Source organism: Ochotona curzoniae, unplaced genomic scaffold (assembly GCF_017591425.1).
Source record: "Ochotona curzoniae isolate NIBS_2020 unplaced genomic scaffold, NIBS_Ocur_1.0 contig_883, whole genome shotgun sequence".
NCBI lineage: Eukaryota > Metazoa > Chordata > Mammalia > Lagomorpha > Ochotonidae > Ochotona > Ochotona curzoniae.
Window position 1 is genome coordinate 4797040 of NW_024466599.1, and position 19438 is coordinate 4816477.

Below are 19438 nucleotides of genomic sequence, written 5' to 3' on the forward strand. Positions count from 1 at the left end.
GATTCTGACTACTACGTAAGTAAAATAACATGAAAACCAATTTTCTTCTTAATGTTGAAGCCGCCGGTTCTGAGTGTTTGAGCTGCCCAGCACGGGCCAGCTGGGCCTCCGACACCAGCTTCGTGCCGAGGGCTCAGCTCAAATCCCCTGTGGCCCTGGCCTGCTGACCCAGGCTCCGGACAAGGGCCCCACGCCGGGGGCCGAGGGCAGCGCCTCCCAGGCTGCATGCTCACAGAGCTCTCTTTCTGGCTCCAGGGGCAGGTACAGGCTTTGGGCTCCACCCAGCGCTCCGCAGGGACAGCATGTGTGAGAACCAGACCAGGCTGGGTGTCGTGAATGGACGGCAAAACGTGTGGGCACAGATTCAGAGGGGGTGGTGTGACTCGACAACCCAGCTGACTCATCGACTTCTGTGTCAGCACGGAAAAGCCGCTTTCCCAGAACGTTCCTCAAAAGTTGACATCGTCCGAGCATCTGGGCGACGAGTTCTGCAGCCACAGACAGACACTGCCCAGGGCTCCTGGGCACGGGGGCATCGCAGCTGCACCAGGCAGGCCCCTCGGAGCCGCCTCCCTCAGGCAACCAGCAGGGGCAGGCCAGAGCCAGCCCAGAAGTCTGCAACAAGCTTCAGATACTCAACAAAGCAACACCCAACATCTTACTGTTCGTCACAAGCGGAATCGTCATCACCGAGGGGAATAAACATTCCTAAGCCAGAGAGCATGCACTTTTATTATTTCCTCAGTCTGGACACAATGCTTCAGCAGTAATTCCACAGAGTATGAAGAATGATATCGACCTGCAATTACACACCGAAGGACAGAGCACTGCCTCTGAAACGGGTACCGATTACACACTGCTGCAAACTCATGAGCATTAGCAACACTAAAATGCTAACGATTCAATATGTCAATAATAGACTGCCTTTTTCAATTACTGAAAACAGTTATGAAAGATCATGCAAAATAAACACATAATGAAAATGCTAGATTGCACTCAGCTATCCAGACAGGGAAATGCAAAGGAGCACCTACACTAGCCAGCCAAGCAAGTAATTTATTCCACCTGCTAACAAACAGAGGCCCCTCAAGGGACAGACATCGCCAGCGGAATGCTGCATCCGGGGACTCACACACCTCCTGTCTCAGCGGCCACAGCCCGGGGCCGGGGGAGACTGCCCTTCTCACACTCCCTACATGAGCTACTCTACAAAGAACACACTTTTTCAATGCATGATGGCAGGGACAGTTCCAGTATACACAGTAATAAGTGTGATCTCCTTTTTCGTTCTGCTAACGCTACATGAAAAACACAAAGCCTTGTGGCTTCATCAGTTTGAACTAATTTTTGCCATCACTTTGCTTCAGGTTTTAAACATTTTTTTAAAAAAGCTTTTCCTTCCTCAGGCTCTGCTCCCTCCGCAGGACAACAAGATGCCAAGCAGGTGTGGGAGCCAATGGTTCCGGTTTGTCCTAATCACTTCCTGGCCATGTGGCAGTGGCCCCTGCCCTTGCAGATGGAACCAGTTCCTCACTGACTCACTGCCACAAACACTAATGCCATTTAGGACCCACGTCGCACAGTTCCAGAGACAGAAAGCATCATTTGTTTCCCCTCTCTTGTGGCTAAGCCCACTTAGCAAATTAGACACTCCATTTTATAAACCTGCAGGAGAGACGTGGTGGCTCGCTGGGCCAGGCTCGCTGGGCCTCGCAGGAAGCCAGGGCAGCCAGAGCTGGGACCCAGAGAGAAGAGTAGCCAGGGAGGGGGAGGCGGACACGAGGGGTCACCCCCCACCTGCCCTCCTACTGATCACGCTGGGTCCTGCTCGCTGTCATCTCTGGTTTTAGAAACATTCTGCGTATTAAAATTGAAAACAGCTTTGATAAGCAACATGCCCATCATCTGTGACCACTTCCTAGCTGTTGCAGTGGCCACTTCCAGTTTCTGGGGAACTCCAGAACCTATGAATTCTGGCCTCAGTTAAACCCTACATCATCAAGTCTTCTATCTCTCAGCAGGGACCGCCCCACCAAAGGGGCCCTGGCCTTGAACTGACTGGACAGATGAAGCCCCCTAACTGGGACATTTCCGACCTGCCTTTGCTTTCAGATCTCCTCTGTTTCGGGGCATCACGTGTCAGGGAGAGATCTGGCTAGAGAAGGCAGGTTTGAGGTGCCTCCTTCAGAAGTCGCCAGGCTGGCGAAGCCTCATGGCCACTAATGCACTGCACACATCTCTGTGGGGATGACGCACACACTGGCGGCGTGTGGGTTCCGGATCTGGGATGACGCTGCCAGGAGGGGGCTGCTCTTCTTACAGAATGCTCTCTCTCTCTTCGCCAAAGCCTGTGCTCTCCGGAGAGGCGGCAGTGTGCAGCTCCGAGGCCTCCTTGGACAGCCTGCCGTAGCTCGCACGCTGGCCCCGCTTATGTGCCACGCCTTTGAGATTTTCATTCTGAATAGCAGTGGGGTTGAGACCAGAACTGGGCTTCAGAATAACCGGCATGGTCTCCCTAATCCCCTCCATTTCGTCAAAATTCTGGTTGGCTCGGGTAGTCGGGGTGCTGTTGTTGTTCAGGGTCACGGTACTGGGCGTTCGGTTCAGGTTGTACGCCTTTTGGCACGTGGGCCAGTTCTCTTCGGGGCTGCTGGCAATCAAGCTGCATTCTGACGGGCTTTTCTTGTCTTCGGAGCAAATGGACATGCGGGCCAGGACCGGGTCCTGCAGGCCGCTCAGGCTGTGCGGCATGCCCCGCTTGGCGCTGCGGCCGTCATCCTCGAGCTCGATGAGATTGGCCTTCTCCAGCTGGCTGTCGTCGGCCGCGTCATTGTGCAGAGAGTGGTTGGGGGAGCTCTCGTTGGAGCGCACCCCGGAATCGGAAGAGTCCTTCTTGTCCAGCAGGGCATCGGACAAGTACTCCTTGGCCTTGACGAAGGTGCGGCCTGGCTCAGCACCGTGTTCCGGGGACCTGGCCGCCCGCTCCACCCTCCCTGCCGCAGACGCGTCCTTGTCGTCCCTCAGCAGGGGTGTCTTGTCCGACTCCTCTGGCCCAGACTCATCCTCGTCACTCGGCAGCTTTTGGTAGCGCAGGCCACCTCCCTTCAGCTTCAGATCTGTCTGGAAGAGACTGGATCTTTCTGAGGCCTTCTTGCCTGGCAGCAGCTTGCTGCCTGACTGATCCGACTTCTCGTCCTCCTCCGTGATGGGGTCCAGGGGCGAGGCGTCGCTGGTGGACACCCCCGAGGAGGAGTAGTCGAGGACGTCAGCCCTCTTCAGGAGGAAGGCCTTCCTCCCGTCCTCCTGTCTGGGCTCACTCTCCTTGCCTTTCTCTTGTTCTAGGTTGGAGTGGATTGAGCCCCCAGAGGAGCTCTGCCCCAGGTAGGACACGCTGTGCGGAGATGACCTGCCACTCAGCGTGGTGGACCCCGGGCCCCCTTCCAGCTGGGACATCTGAGCGATATACTCGCGGTAGGCGTCTCTATACTCAGCCTGCACCTTATCGGTCAGCTTTGAAATCTCGATGCTGGAATCCTGGGAGTTGAGGCTCGAGAGACTCGGGGTTCTGCGAGTCTGTGACTGTGAAGACAGGGAGAGAACAGATCACTCTCAGAATTGCAACAAGATCCAAGAAAAAGACACAAAAATAGCACAGAAAACATGCACATTGACAAGTTCAAGTCACTGAAACATCCAGTTCATTTACAAGGATTCCGCATAGCTTAACAAGTGCTGTGAACTCATCAGGAATTCCATTATTCGAAAGTTTTATGTAAATTTAAATTTTAAAAAGTATTTATTCATTATTATTGGAAAGGCAGATTTACAAAAAGAAGACACACAGAGAGAGAACCATCTGCTGGCTCACTTCCCAGGTAGGCCACAACAGCCAAGCTAAGACTGATCCCAAACCAGGAGCCTCTTCCGGGGCTCCCATGTGGATGCAGACACCCAAGGCCTTGGGCCATCCTTGACTGCTTTCCCAGACCATAAACAAGGAGCTGGATGGGAACTGGAGCAGCCAGGACATGAACCGGCACCTCCATGAGATCCCAGCACACACAAGACGATGACTTTAGCTACTAGGTTACTGTGCTGGGCACTCATGTAAATTTTAATGAAATTAGTTTTTTGGTCAAAATTTAAAAGTCTAAAGACTCATTAAAAAGAATGCATAACATTTGCATTTATAACTATATTTAGGTTTTATTTAAGGCAAAAATCAACATCAATCCTATTCACTGAGAAAATGAACACTTCCCCCCTGGAAGGCCTGAGACACAGCCCAAAACCCAACAAGGGTGAAAGGAGCCTCACCAACTCGGCTGGCAGAAAGTTGCCCTCAAACTTTGACTCAGCACCATCAGCAGGCAAACGAGGGGCTCCAAGAGGAGCACAGGAGAAAAGGGGAACCCTCAGGGAGCAGAGACAGAAGCCACCAGGCCACGAAGAGGCCATGGCACGGAGGAACGGGGCGCTCATAAAAGCGCGATGTCAGGCGTGCAGGTTGAAGGTGAAAACTCCTTTAGATCCCAGGAAAACTAACAACTAAGGAGAGGAAACACAGATGAAGGGCGAGGGCAAAGCACGAAGACCAGACACAGTGGCGGGCTGGGCACTCCTCCCAGCGTCCCTGCGACAGCTCAGGCACCATGGACAGCCTGGGAGCGCCTTCGAGAACCCCGGGCGGGGGCCTTCTCCCCTCACGTTCCCAAGGGGTCCAGGGCATGTCCAGGGCCCAGCAGGAGGCAGGGAAGTAAAGGGATTCGCCAGACAAAACCACTGTCATGAAATTTTGTCTGGAAAAAATGAGAGGACTTCAAAAATTCATGGAAAAGGAGCAACTTTTTACAACTTCTCTAAAGCCCCCCTCTGCAGTCATTTTTCATAAAAACATGGTTTGTGCAGTTTGTTTAACTAAATGAACAAATATTCAGAAAACGTTTCCATCCTCATTGGTAACACAGTGACCTTGGTAGCAACACTGCTACCCACAGAAGCTCTCTTGGAGTCTTTAGGGTTGTGGTCAGAGTGGAAAGGGGTTCCCAGGGGACAGGAGAGTCTGAAGCTGGGACCAGCCAGGTCCCAGTGGGGCCACTCCATCACGTCTGCTGGTCTCGGGGCCTGGCCACTGGCTCCCAGCTCACTGTTGCTCCTTCTGTGCCTGCCCTTCCTCTTCTAAGGTCATCTCCAGGACCTGAGCTGAGCCACAGCAGGTTAGGCTTGCCGCACCCCATTGCTGAGTGCTGCCTGAGTCCCAGCTCATCTGCTCCGATCCAGCTCCCTGTAATACATCTGGAAAGGGAGAAGAAAGTGGCCCAAGTCCTCAGACCCCTGCTGCCCACACGGGAGACTGGCTGAAGCTTCAGGGCAGCCTTAGCCCAGCCCTTGTGGCCAACTGGGAAGTGAGCAGCAATGGAAGCTCTTCCTCCTTCTCCCTCTCAGTGTGTGCATGAGTCCCTCTATCATTCAGCCTTTCATATAACTAAATCTGAATGAGAGAAAGAAACAAGCAAACAAATACAGAAAGAATCTAGGAAGGGTGTGTATGCACTGAGAAGCCAAAATCCGGCGCTCAGCAGAACGTGTAGACAGTCCCCAGGGAAGGTCAGTCTCAGCCAGGTTCAAGGACAGTCACATGAGAACAGCACGAGAAAAGCCAGCCTGCACCTAACTGCCAGGCCAAGTTCCCATCCATCCACCAGGCCGCAGCCCTCTTTCCTGTTTGGCAAAGCTCTTCCTCCTTGCCTTGCTGGCTGTCCCCGTCCCTGCCCCGGGGAACACAGCTCCGAGAGCCGGCGCCCCTGCTGTGCCCCTGCTGTGTCCCTGCTGTGCCCACGCAGGCACAGGGTGCGTCTCTGTGGAACCCGGGATGAGGCTGCAGCCGAACATCCTCAGGCATCCCCAGGCAGCCCTGCGAGCCGAGTAACAGGACTGTGCCTGCAGTACCCACCTGCCAGCTCAGGTGACCGTGGCGCGGGGCCCCCTCGTCCAGGCCCAGGCTGTTCAGCTCCTCAAAGCTGAAGTTGAGTGTGTAGGGAGCCTGGCTGGCCAGCTCGGTGTGTGGCAGCTCGTGTGAGGAGCGACGGGCAGGCTCACCATGGGCCACAGAGCCGCCGGCATTCTCGCCAAGAAAACGCGGGTCTTCAGGGACCACCTGGTTTTCTGCATTTCTCATCTCCAGTATCTTAACAGAAGGAAAGAATCATAACCACCTACACTGACAAATCAGATCTTAAATGCTTTACAAATGGTTTTAAAAGATCACACGTTACAAAGCTATCTGTTAGAAGCAAGCACACTTCCGAGAGTGACTTCCCAGCGCATTCACACATTTGCTCTCTCTCCTTTCTCCTACTACAGGCAGCAGTGGGAGTCTTATTCATATTCATCACGTTACTTTAAACTTGAGAACAAAACAAAATGCAGTTTGTGTGTATCTAATCAAACCAGAGATGGAGTGTAGTTGTTGTAGGGAGAGGACTTCCCCCAGAAGCCTCACCATAGGGTAGGGGGTAAGGGGGCCCGGGCCAGCCCTGGGCTCACCTTGGAGGCCAGCAGACAAGGCAGCACGCAGAGTGGGGCAGGCTTAGTGCCCAGTGAGTGAGACCTTCCGAGCCCACCATGCCTTCAGTGGATGGTATAAGATTGCCCAGCCATTTCCTAGCAGGCTGAGACCATTCTCCCACACAGGGAGAGGCCAGGGAGCACTTACAATCCCAAGCCCCTCCTCCAACCTTCGGCGTCTCTCCCGCTCTCCCTTCCCGAGGCCCCCACCTCCCGGCTCTCTCCTGGGAGGAGCTGTCCCCTTCCCTCTGCCTTCTACATTCACCTGTCACTTCACAAATAAAACTTCTCTGCCTGCAACTGGTTCTCTTTGTTTCTATACTGAGCTGAGCAAAGAACCCACCAAGCTGTTCTAGGAAAAGATGTGCCAACAGGAAGCATAAGTGCCAGGAACCTCACTGGCAGCAGCTCAGGGCCACCAACCACCAGGAGGATGGGGCACGCACAAGGCTCCTGTGAGAGCTGGGTGATGCCAGCCCAGGAGGGATACCAGCAAAGACCCAGGCCCAGAGGTCAATGGGGCTGACAAGGGGAGGGTCAGGGGAGTCTCCTCAAGTGAAACCATGAAGAACTGGCACGGATGTCCCCCCGCATTCCTGAGTGCGATGCCCACAAAGGCCAAGGGTGATGAGTGCTGTTGCGTCTACTCTCCATCAACAGGCTTGGACACAAAGGTCAAGTGCAGCAATTAAACTCTTTTTTGTAAACATAAAAAAGTGTCATATGTATCAGTACCAGTCTGTACAAGGTTACAGGTTATTGCAAATGTTACAATAAAATACTGTAACTATAATAACATTATAACATTATAAATTTCTTACTGTGCTTCGGAAAAGGTGCCAGTCTCCGAAATTCATATTCATTTCTTTCTTTAGTTCATCAATGTTGCACTGAGCTAATACACGGCCATTTATGTTTGCCTGGGTAAAAGTAAAAGCAAGAACACAGTGTGAATATTCGGACTGGTAGTGATTTAGAAAGTGCACTTACATTTAGTGTTAGAAAAGTGAACTGGAGACCAGCCCCAGAATTACCACCCGCTACTTGCAGGGCACCTGCCTTTGCTTTCTAACCTTAGCCAGCAGAGCCAAGGCCCTGGTCATGCCAGCAGCGCCGGGCCTTGAGGCCAGTGGACAGATCTGCTCCACCTGCTAGGCGACAGCGTCCAGCAGCAGGAATGCCTGCCCACTGACTCCCAGGTTACTGAGCCCACACAAAATGCACAGTGCCCCCAGGTCCCTAGGGTGTCTTCTTAAATAAGAAAACTAGTCTTTTTGCTGCTAGTAATGAGTGCTGGCTGAGTTTAGAAAGAGAAAATCTGATGTCATTATTTGCAGTAAATTTTCGGAATATCACGGTGAAGGTCGGCAGAGCCCCAGCTGTGGTAGTGGAAGCCAAGGTCAGCAGGACACCAGGGTGCTCTTCAGGAGAGGTCATCCCGCTCCCATACACACAGCAGACAGCTGCTGCAGGACAGCAGGGCAGTGCCGGCGTGCAGACAGGGACACGCAGGGACCATCACTGTGAGGAATCGGCCACTACCTGACCCTGACTTAACGCTGACACTGACACAGTAACACAGTGCCTGGCCATGCTGCTAATTCTGACAACTCGAAGTGTGCCAACCTCAGAGGCCTCCTGGGAGTGTGCCCTTTCACCCCAGCACCAGGGAAGTGCAGCTGACAGGTGGCCTGGCCCAGGGACAGCCTGCCTGTGGGCCCAGGCAGAACTGTCCAGTGCCACAGTCACTGTGAGAACTACAAGGACAGGGTCTCAGAAGAAACACCAGTCCACTATTGCATCAGCCCTGCGTGCCCGAGGAGGTCACCGACAGGACAGAAAAGAAGACCTGTATGACAAACAGGAGATTTCTGGGGAAAAGTAACAAGCTTGGTTTACCTTGATAATCATGTCAGTGTTACAACAAAAGAAAATGTAACACCCAAGAAAAGCCGTCCCATCTCCTCTGCTCCCCACTGGACCCCCACTGGACACACGCCAAGTCCCTCCAACCTGAACTTCTCACCTGTTTGCTTACCGGAGGGTCCTTTCCTCAAAAATAGCACCACAAGAACTGCTTACTTTTTCCTACACACTTACAAATTGAGAGGCAACGAAGCGATTTTACATACAAGACTGAAAAACTCAGTTTCCGTTAGAGCCTTCCCATTCCAGCAGAGAACCCCTTGGCGGCCCCAAAGGGGCGGCTCGCTGCCCCTTGCCCCTGCCCTGTGCAGCCCATGGAGGAACCAGCACCTTTTTGATGGTTGTGCAGTACTGAGGCACCAGGCTCTGGTCCAGGCCCTCAATTTGCTTCAGTTTCTCACACACGGCCTCCACGTTCATCGCATTCAATGACACTGCTGCTCCTGAGGCAGGGCCAGATCCCTAGGCAAGGCAGGAAGAGCACACGTAAGCCAACTCACAAGTCACATGATGCAAATAAAAACAAATGTGCAGTGTGGCAAGGAAACGCCGTTAGGGGAGATCTAGTGACTGCGACATCTTACTAGTAGCTTTTACGTATCTTAGAGTGATCAAACACACTCTTCTAAGAACATTCCAGAAACCACACCTGCACCCACTTCTCAAATGTTTATAGCAGGATCTCAAGAGAGAAGGCGGCTGCCACTAAGAAGAGGAGACAGAGGGAACACGACTGCTGTCTATGTTACAGAGAGACAAAAGGGTCTACGAGGTTATACTGCAGCGCCTACATTACTCAGGAAGCTTTAATGGGTCGTATGTTATAGCCAAGGCATTAGAACTCGCCCTTTACAAGCTGCACAATGTCACTACAAAACCACTATATTACTTTTTTAAACATGTGAAAGTAAAATGCACCCTATTAAAATTTGTTCTGAACGACAGATAGGCCCCCGAATTGTTGGGAAACACCTCAGTGGCAGTGAGATGGACGTCTGAGGGTACCAGGAAGGCTGGAGAGAGCAGTGGGGGGGGTGAGGCGGAGGGGAAACCCCAATGCCTATTAAGTTGTGTCCTAAAATAAAGATTAAAAAAAAAAAAAAAGAAAAATGTGTTTCATTGAAATAAGTCAAAACAATAAATAAGCCTAGTGTTTAAAAGAAAAACATTCCCAGAGCGAGGCAGAATGTTCAGGAAAGCCCTGCCTGTGCCACGGGCACACACATCTCAGTTCCTCCTGAGGTCCAGCGAGGCCGTGAGGGACGTGCGAGCGCCACGGGGCTCCGACGGCAGAGACCAGGGCCGGTGCGCGGCTGCACCAGCTCCCCGACTCGGTTAATGACGATGTCACCAACAGGGAAATGCAGTATTTACCTTTCTTTAGGCCTAAAATTACTTTTAAAATAAAAAATTGTTTTAAAACTCCCCCAAAGAATTCTATTTTTGATTATACAGGAAAGAGTAACTATAGATAACCAAATTAAATCTTGTCAATTTAGGGTGAAAAACATAAACTATTAAAGTGTATGTTATTCCTGCAGAGAATCTGAGAATTCAGCACCAAAATTATGCTTGGAAAGGAATTATCCTTTTAACAGAAAAGCATTACTTTCATGATTCTTTAAAACTTTCACATTTTACCAGTTAGAGTAACTACCTCATCAGGGAACAGGTAATCTGTACAAGTTAATTTATATATGTCCATATACACACACACACACCAGTGACTTTTGAAAGCTTCAGAACCACACACACACAAAGGTTCCTAAATTTTATCCAAAATACAGTCTACCACTGTCTGTGTGTGCTCAGAACTTCATCAACGAGCTTGTCCAGGTGGAAAGGGCGTGACAATCCCGACAGGCCTTTTGTAAAACAGCCATGCACAATGAGGTTATTCCGAAACCAAATGAACCCCAACTAAAGTACTGATTTGGGGGGGTAACATCAGGAAATGCAGAGAGTGCAGGAGTGAAATGGGAACAGCAAGGATAAACCAGCGGTCAGCAGGTAAACTGACTAAACGTGACACTCTGAGGACAGAGCCTAATCTAAAAGGCAACACTTCAACACTGGCCATGCATTCTTACTTGAAATTGACCTATCACCAAGAACACATCATTTCAGTACAGTGGTTTTATACATCAGAACCAATTAAGATGAAACACTAACTCAGAAAACTAAATGCAGAAAATGTTAGTTTATTTTAAGCTATTAAACTTTAAAATGCAGAATTTCCCCAGGCTGTAAAACATATCACAACATGAAGCCTTCAGTGAGAAAACTGCTCTCACTTTACATTGAAATCAGATGGAAACTATGCTCTGGAACATTCTCGTCTGTGGTAAGTGTATTACATAAACTCAGACTCGCTCAGCCAGAGCCGCGGGCCATGCGGGGCTGAAGCAACACTTAGAGGAGACCCAGGCACTGCATGAGCCGAGTCGGGCACAGCCGAGCACGGAGCCACCTCCGGCCACTTCTAGCAAGCTCGGGGCTCCTGTACCTGTCGGCTGCGCCCAGAGTCACCTGGCTTGGAGGAGAAGCAAAACAGAAGAAAGGACTCAGCGAGAAATGAAACATCAAGTGAGCATCATATTTCCCAGCAGACTCTGCCACTTCCCTTACTCGTCCAACTATGAACAATCTATCCCAACAGGGTCTCTCTGTCTCTCTCTCTGTCTCTCTCTCACACACATGGACTGGAGAGTCTAATTTCATTCCTGTGTACTTGGTAGTTAAAACTATACTCTCAAAATTAGTATTTTTTCCTATTAAAAGACTAAGTCATGGGCCATACATTTGATAGGAAAACCAGGCAAATCAAATTGGTATGAAATGTTAAGAATCCTACCACACACAAATTTAAAATTTAATTTAAAACTTTAATTACCTGATAGTATATCTTATGATATCATAAGAAAAAATATCTAATCCTACTACATGTTAAAAAATACACTTTGAAATTTGAGGTTGGGGCTGGCACAGAAGCCTGATTAAAGTCCCCCCCTTGCACGTACCTGGATCCCAGATAGGCACCAGTTTGTGTTCTGGCTGCTCCACTTCCCTTCCAGCTCCCTGCTTGTGGCCTGGGAAAGCAGTCAAGGACAGTGTAAAGCCTTGGGACTCTGCCCCACATGGGAGACCCGGAAGAGGTTCCTGGCTCCTGGCTTGGGATTGGCTCAGCTCCAGACATTGCAAACATCTGGGAAGTGAACAGGTAGAAGTGGTTCTGACTCTCCTTCTTCCTCTGTAACTCTACCTTTCCAATAAAAAAATAAATAAAATCTTTTTTAAAATATTTATTTCTTTTTATTGAAAGGCAGATATACAGAGAGGAGGAAAGACAGAGAGGAAGATCTTCCGTCCAAAGGTTCACTCCCTAAAAGAGCACAACGGCTGGAACTGAGCCAATCTGAAGCCAGGAGCCAGGAGCTCTTCTGGGTCTCCCACACGGGTACAGGGTCCCAAGGCTTTAGACTGTCCTTGACTGCTTTCCCAGGCCACAAGCAGGGAGCTGGATGGGAAGCAGAGCTGCCAGGATTAGAACCAGCAACCATATGGGATCCCAGGCGTGCAAGGCGAGGACTTTAACCACTGCACTATTGTGCCAGGCCCAATAAATAAAATCTTTTAAAATTTTTGTTTAAATAAATAAAATCTTAAAATCATTTTGTAGGAAAAAGTCCCTAAAAATCTTATAACTCATGAAATCATTAATGTAATGGAGGAAAACAATTTGAACATTGTAATTAAGATAATTTTAATGATGTACAGTTTTTTAAATTTTTAAACAATGATTGTCACTAACCATGCTGCTGTGCTTGTTAGTTTGGTGTCAGATACTCCTAACCTACAGATGACGATACTGTATGGAGGTCAACTTACAACACCATTCCGACAGGACAAGATAAAGACAGGACGTCAGATATCTTACCGCGTATTCAGTATCAGGAGGACTCCATGGGAACCTCATTCTTAGTCTACATTATCAACTTTTGATTAATAAGGTTTTTAAAGCTAATATTTTATATGGATTTATGTGTGGAATCCTACAAAAATATAATGAAATTACAGCTTACTACAAAACACAAAAGAAGACTATGGTTAATCAGTTGGGAATTTGTAATTTATTCTACCATAAACATTTTATTACCTAAGTCTAAGTTAGCAAATAAGATTTAGCATTACATTTTTAAAAGCCATCTTAAAAAAAAAAATGACCTAAGGGCTGGTGGTGTGGCACAATGGGTTAATCTTCCACCTTCAACGCCACCATCTCAGATGACCACCAGTTCAAGTCCCAGCTGCTCCACTCTGATGCAGCTAACGTGCCTGGGAAGGCAATGGACGATGGTCCAAGCACTTGGGAGATGCAGAATGGAGCTCGTGGCTTCAGCCTGGCTCAGCGCTGCCTGCTGTAGCCATCTGCGGAGCAGGCCATCTCTCAAAGACCTCTCTGTAACTCTGCCTTTCAAATAAATAAATAAATCTTAAAAATGTGTTACTGGCCAAAGTAACTGAGGCATCCGGGAGAGCTGACAGGGAGCACCGTCCCCAAGCCCGAGGCAGCCTGCCGCTCGTCTGCAGCTCCCTTCCCACAGCATTGCCACCTGTCTTGTCCATGTCTTCCCCTGAGCAGAGGGAGACAGCTTGGCTTGTTCACACACGTGTTTGTCAACAGGCCGCAAGCCTAACCCAGTGGTGGAGATAGAAACGGCCTGCAGGGGGCCCCCTTTGACTTTAGATGCTCACTTGTAGCTTGGCTCCCACGTAAGCAAACCGAGGTCTTGATTTTAATATATTCATTAACTCAGTAGCTTTCATGGATCTTCAAGATAACAGCACACAGGAGATCATGTGGTATATTAACAGTGCCTTTGCAGATCTGCAATTCTTGACAACGCCATGTGCTGGTTATTGTCATGGTTTTTCAACAAGGTACAGCTGCCTCGGGGTCAGGGCTGTGGCAGAGAGGGCTGAGAGAACTGACCATGCTGGTGCCAGCCTTCAGCCCACAGCCCCCGAGGGCAGGTCGGCCGGCGCTGCCCTTGCTCAGACCCCGTGCCTCCTGTGCCAGCGAATGTTGCTGGGCCAAGGGACCACCTCAGAGACACTAGAAGTACTCAACATTAAATCATTCAAGAAAAAGGACAAGAAATGTTCTATCATTTTGTCCTGGGGGCGGGGGGGGGAGGTGCTTTTCAATGAGTCGCAGCTGGCAGCAGCAGTAGTTGGTTTTACGTTAGAGACCAGACACCACCGAGGGGAGCGGGTCCCAAGGGCCCCAGAGTGGGCTCCCTCCGAGTGCTGTGGAATGGTCTGGCTGCCACTGCTTCCAAGGAGCTGGACTGAACTAAGGGAGAGGCTCCAGGGGAATCTCCCCGGGAAGCTTCCAGACTGCGAAGTACTGTCACGCTGTGCTGTGACGCTTCGCGGTCCCCGATACCTTCTCGTGATCTCACAGCTGTCTCTCTTGGTGCGATGCACTCCATCAGCCACACACTGCCCAGAACACTGTCCCGTGGCTGAGCCGCCCAACAGTCTAGATGTGCTTGGGAATGCTGAGACAGTCAGCAGACAGACACGCTTTCAGGCTTGGGAAACAAGCTGAAAATGGACGTGAACAAGGCACACCACTGACGTCGGGATCTCCACGAGCAGCGCTGCCCTCAATCTCCAGAGCCGCACGCATTCTGGCCTCTGGGTGGTTTACAGCAAGACACAGGAACTATTCAAAGTACTGAGGCTAAGTGCTCCTGGCCTGCTTCTTCCATAGCAGAAGGCTGGGACTCACAGCAATGCAGTGAGTGCCCAAGGCCGGGGGGCTCTGCCCCAAGGTGGTCTTCACTCAGACCAGTCGGGATGACAGCAAGCAAGGTGCCTGACACAGAGAAATAACGATGTGAGGTGCCACTTCCAAATCTGGCATGCAGGCTGTGTGCCTCAGGGCAGCTGCACCCACTTCATCCACGCTACGATGAAACGGGCCAGGAGTCTCAGGAGAGAAGGCAAGGCCAAGGTGGGGCCAGAGGCCTGCTTCTCCGGGCACCATGAGCCGCAGCTCCGAGGCGCCTCCCTCCACAGACACTTTCCCTGGGCGGACAGCCATCCTGCCCCACGCGGAGGTGCCAGGAGCACACCCCGACCTGGCACTAACATTTCTACATGGATTTATAACACTGGGCATAGATCTCTCCCCTGTTAGAAAATTAAAGGAAAGAGCTGGAAGGGAGCATCTCACCAATTCTCCCCTTTGTGAAACACTTGGCTATATCTATAATTTATCTTATCAACTGGATTTCACAAACTACAATCAGAAAGGCTCCTTAATCTGAAAAAGTCCAATTATTTTCACAAGGACTTGATCTACAAAGTTTACAAAATCTTAGCAGAAAATTCTCACAATTTAAAAAAAAAACAAAAAGATGGGACGACCCATGTTTTAAAAACCCCATAACTAGTTACCCATTTATGATCTCCCTTTTTAGTTTTTTGGTTTTTTTGTTGTTATTGTTTGTTTAATTGTTCCTGATTTACCATGGACAGGAGGGCAAACAGATGCAGACCCGGATTCAGGGTTTCCCGGGAGTACAGGAAGGCCCTGCTGCCCAAGGGCTCTCGCCCGGCCTGCCATGGAGTGCCCCGAGTCCTACGTGTGCCTCACTGCATTTCCACCACTGCTTTCACTGGCTTGAACCAAGCGTCTGCTGACTTCTAACCTTCTACAAACACAGCTGATGTGCTACTGGTATGTTAATTTCCTAAAAGTAAGAGAAGCCTGGTAAGCATGTATTGCTCACTCAATCACAAAACTATCTTTTAATATTTTTTAGAAAAACAGTAAATAGTAATTTCACTAAACGAAAGCAAGTACCCTTATCCTTTGTTACTGAGCTTCTCAACACATCTCAGCAAGTGCGTCATTTCCCCTTCCCAAACACTGCTTCAAGACTCGCTGATGCCCCGCCCCTGGTTCCTGACAGCACCGGCAGGCACCCTGAGCTCTAAGTGTCTGCTAGGCAGCAGCAACTACGTCAGCATGTTCATGGCAGTAAGCCCTCCAGTTCTTCAGATATATGGCTTGCATAAAAAATTGGCTAAAAATTTTAGCTTAAAAATTGCATTGCTCATACGAATTTGCGTGTGGGAGGTTCTCTAACCGAAGTCATTCTGGAACACCTGCACAAAGTGACATGCGCTGCAATCCTTTCTGATCCAATCTATGTCCAGATGGTGGCACACAAAAAGGTTGACATAACCACCTCAGCTTGCTGATCTCGCCGTGTGCTTTCCTGGAAATTTAATTTTAATAAACACACAGAAAATAAAAAGTAGCCCTGCACCGTGCCACTGAGTCATCGCCAACTCTGCACGGAGCGACACTCATCTGCTCCCATCGTCTGTTTCTGGTCTCGAGGGGGACAGGGACATTCTCTTACACACGTGGGCTCTTACAGTCAGTATCAACCACCGGCTACGTCACCACGGAGCGGACCATCATGTCTCATCTCAGCAACACTCCCAATGATGCTGGAAAAATCCCTGCCTTACTAGAAAACGTGAAAGGCCCCACCTCTCATTGAAAGCAGGGACAAGCAGGAGAAGCAAGGGGGATTAGGGTTACATGTTAGCTTTTTAATTCATTTATGAGCTGCTCTGCACTAGCCGCATCGCACTGCACAGGCAGAGTTAGCGCGCGGCTGTCAGCCCGTTAAGCCAGTCATCACTGCTGCAGAAGCACGCGGGGCAGCTCCACACCACACTACTCCATTACCCGCGAGGGGTCTGCGGGCGCAGCCTGCCCCTCGGCAGCATCCTCCTTGATAACCTCCTAGCAACACAGAACAGAGAGTGTGTGAGAAAGGGAGGAGAGCCAGACGACCAGCAAGCAGGAGCACGCAGCGCCCGCGCGGCCTCCTGCCATCCTGCCAGCGCGGGCCTTCACACACGTCCAGAGGCAGCACTGTCTGTCGGCAGTTTATCTCCTAATTTATCAGAATATTTTCACAGAATTGCTTTTCTTAAGTGAAACGCACGTTGTCAGGTTCGCTTCAGCAGCATATGAGAGTCATTTTCCTTGACCTCTTTAACTCGTGTCATTACACTGAAGAGTTCTTTAGATAGCCTTCTTCATACCATAGTGCTAACATAAATATATATGCAATATAATATATGTATATATTTTTAAAACAGTGCCAGAAATTAGCAGATATAAAGGTTTAGTGTTAGAAAGTTTTGGTAACAGACATTACTCTCAGCCAGAACCTCTGCTTTTAGAAATTTGACATTTATTGCTGGCTAGCAGTCATTGCCTTCCACCAAAATTCACCAGAAATGAAAATACATCTTATGTTAGTAATCATTTCTATTTCTTAAAACTGTTTATAGAATAAGTTGCACTCTTACTACCAAAAGCAAATGACCAAACTTGTAATGCTCTCTATGTTTGCTATGAGATTAAGATTTGAGTTACCCCTTTTATACTTACTAGGCCATTGTTCTGATCCCTGGGCAAACTCGCTTTTACGGATGAGCGGGAGATGAGGTGTTGGGAACCGCCAGGGTAATACCTTGGCGTGTAAAGGTAGGGGGCAAAGAATGGCTATGGAAAAACACGTAACAAAAAAGGGCATGAACAATTACAGAAATCAAAGTATAATGAGATTTATCAAATGAAACGAGCCAATCAAACATAACCCCAAAACTGTTAATGCAAATGGGAAAACAATAAAAATGCCTCTGTCGCATTCTACTACAAACCCAAACTTAAGACATACCACTTACACCTTTATGTTGTTCATTAATATCAACGTTAAAACAAAGAACAAAGTTCTGCGCCCTACAGCTGACTTGGGAGGTGATCTTCACGTGCTTACACGATTATCATGCATCGGGCTCTGAGTAATTTACATTATTAACTCACTATTTCTCCAAAGATATGACTTTAAAGAGTAGACTGAGATCTTAGAACCCTATTGCTTACCCCCCCAAAAAAAAACCCAAAAAACAATTAGCTGAAATAGGATGTGGTCTCCCACTGCCCACCCCATCTCCCCACCCTGCCCAAAAAAGGCTAGATGGTATAAACACTGCTGTTTGCAGGAATAATGTTATTCTGAGTTCCTGGAGTCTATACCTTACATGTCAGTGCATTATCATAAATAAGCAACTATACTTTTCATAACTACTGTTCACAAAATTTCAAATGATTGCATTTATTTGTAGCAGATTTATATAAGTAGGTGACAGCTAATTATATCAGATTAAAAATTAAAACCCAATCAGCTGGAGCCAGTGTTGTGAGGCAGCCAGTCACAGCATGGATCTCTTTCTGGGGTACAGTTCATGTCCAGGCTGCCCTACTTGGACCCAGCTTCCCGCTCTACTCCCGCATGGCCGTGGATGACGGCTCGAGTGCTTGGGTCCCTGACCAGAGGAAGTTCCTTGCCCCTGCCTTCAGTTCGGCGCAGCAGTCTCTGAAGAGTCAGCCAGCAAATGAAATCTCTCTCTCTCGTCTCCTTCTCATTGTACCTTCAAATCAGTGTACTTTTTAAAAAGTAGAAAAGCACTAAAACTATTTCTAAACTAACTTACTGAAGTTCATTATACTGAGGTAACGTCTTCCCCTATCATTTTTACTTATTACAGGTCGAAAAAATTATTCTGCTTTAAGACCCAAATTTTTCAAACACCTATAGAAAGAAAATCAATTAACCTAAAAACAGGAAAAAAAATTCTAAAAATTTTTACAAAGATAAAATACCATGATAGCATTATCACACTGCTATCCATAAAATCGGTGAGCATGAAATCTCAGCCCAGTTTGTTGTTTTTTAATACATTTCTTGGCTCAAAACTTGCACTGCTGTCAGCTGAGGCGCTGTACGTGAGCACACAGTGAGTTCCTGTAAGAGAACCTGTGTCTCCCGTTGCCGACCACAGGAGCACGGCTGCTTGTCGCACTCCTCGGCCAGCGTGCCTGCTGCACCTAGGAACAACACGGCCTACACCTTCCAGACCCTGTGCGTCAGACGGAATTCAGAAGCTGCATTTCCACTGCCCTTGGCTCTCTCCCCTGTCCCCACAACACTGATGTGGCTGCAATGGGCACTGACCACAGAGGGAGGCAACAGGAATAAACCGTGAGGGATCTTACAGTACAGTTGCAAAAAGCACATTAGAGCTCATGCTGCATTTTCCTCCAGAAAATATCAGTTAAAAGTAAACCTAGGTAAATTTCAGTCCAAACCCAACAGGATCTGAATCACTGGGATTAACATGCTCTGTCTTTTCACTAGAAAATGTGAGTGAGTGGGGCTGGGATGGTGGCTCGCCTGAGGGTTGGTTTGAGTCAGGAGTTCCAATGTGAGTGGTGGCTACTGGCTGACCCAGACTGCAGCTGCTGTGCCTGGAAGCAGAGTGCAGCCTCAGGCTTGGGCCCCGGCTGCCACTTCTGGGAAACCACAATGGAGTTCCTGGTTCCTGGCTCTGGCTTGGCCCAGGCACGGGCATATGGCCACTGAGGAAGTGAACCAGCAGATGGAAAAGTAATCCTTTTCTTCCTTCTCTCTCTCCTCTCTCTCCACCCTACCCTGCCTTTAAAAAACAAAACAAGAAAAAGTTGACATGTTATACTAAGCAAACAATTACGCCTGACAATTTGGAATAAAAATCTAAAAACAAGCTACTGTGACACTGGCAGTGACCTGATTACCACAAGCAATATTTTCCCTTGGTTACCTCACATTCAAATGACATAAATCGTATTAAACATAGGAATCCTTAATTACTGTAGGAATTGAAGCTTATCATTATTTCAAGTGTCCATATAAAAATCCTACACAAGAGATAACTAAGAGAACACCTGTTGATAAATAAACAGAAATTGATTTCTTTGAAAGAGGCGTCACTGCTGGCCCAGCAAGCTCACTTTCCAATCAGG

At 48.9% G+C, this 19438-nt stretch overlaps 1 protein-coding gene across 6 annotated transcripts in view; it reads right to left on the minus strand.

The window, feature by feature from the left end:
- Positions 1–714: 714 nt before the first annotated feature.
- Positions 715–19438, minus strand: part of KIDINS220 (kinase D interacting substrate 220) — an 86564-nt gene continuing 67840 nt past the window's right edge. For 2 of the 6 annotated variants that reach the window (XM_040992782.1, XM_040992781.1), the window contains exons 25-29: positions 16985–17098; positions 8824–8955; positions 7389–7487; positions 5954–6187; positions 715–3579 (exon numbers count right to left, since the gene is read on the minus strand). In XM_040992782.1, the coding sequence (XP_040848716.1) occupies positions 2317–3579; positions 5954–6187; positions 7389–7487; positions 8824–8955; positions 16985–17098 (1842 nt within the window). In that variant the 3' untranslated portion in view covers positions 715–2316. Of the gene's footprint in view, positions 3580–5953; positions 6188–7388; positions 7488–8823; positions 8956–16270; positions 16328–16984; positions 17099–17354; positions 18028–19438 lie in introns of those variants that run through there. The other 4 variants (XM_040992784.1, XM_040992783.1, XM_040992780.1 and 1 more) reach the window with 3 other exon arrangements.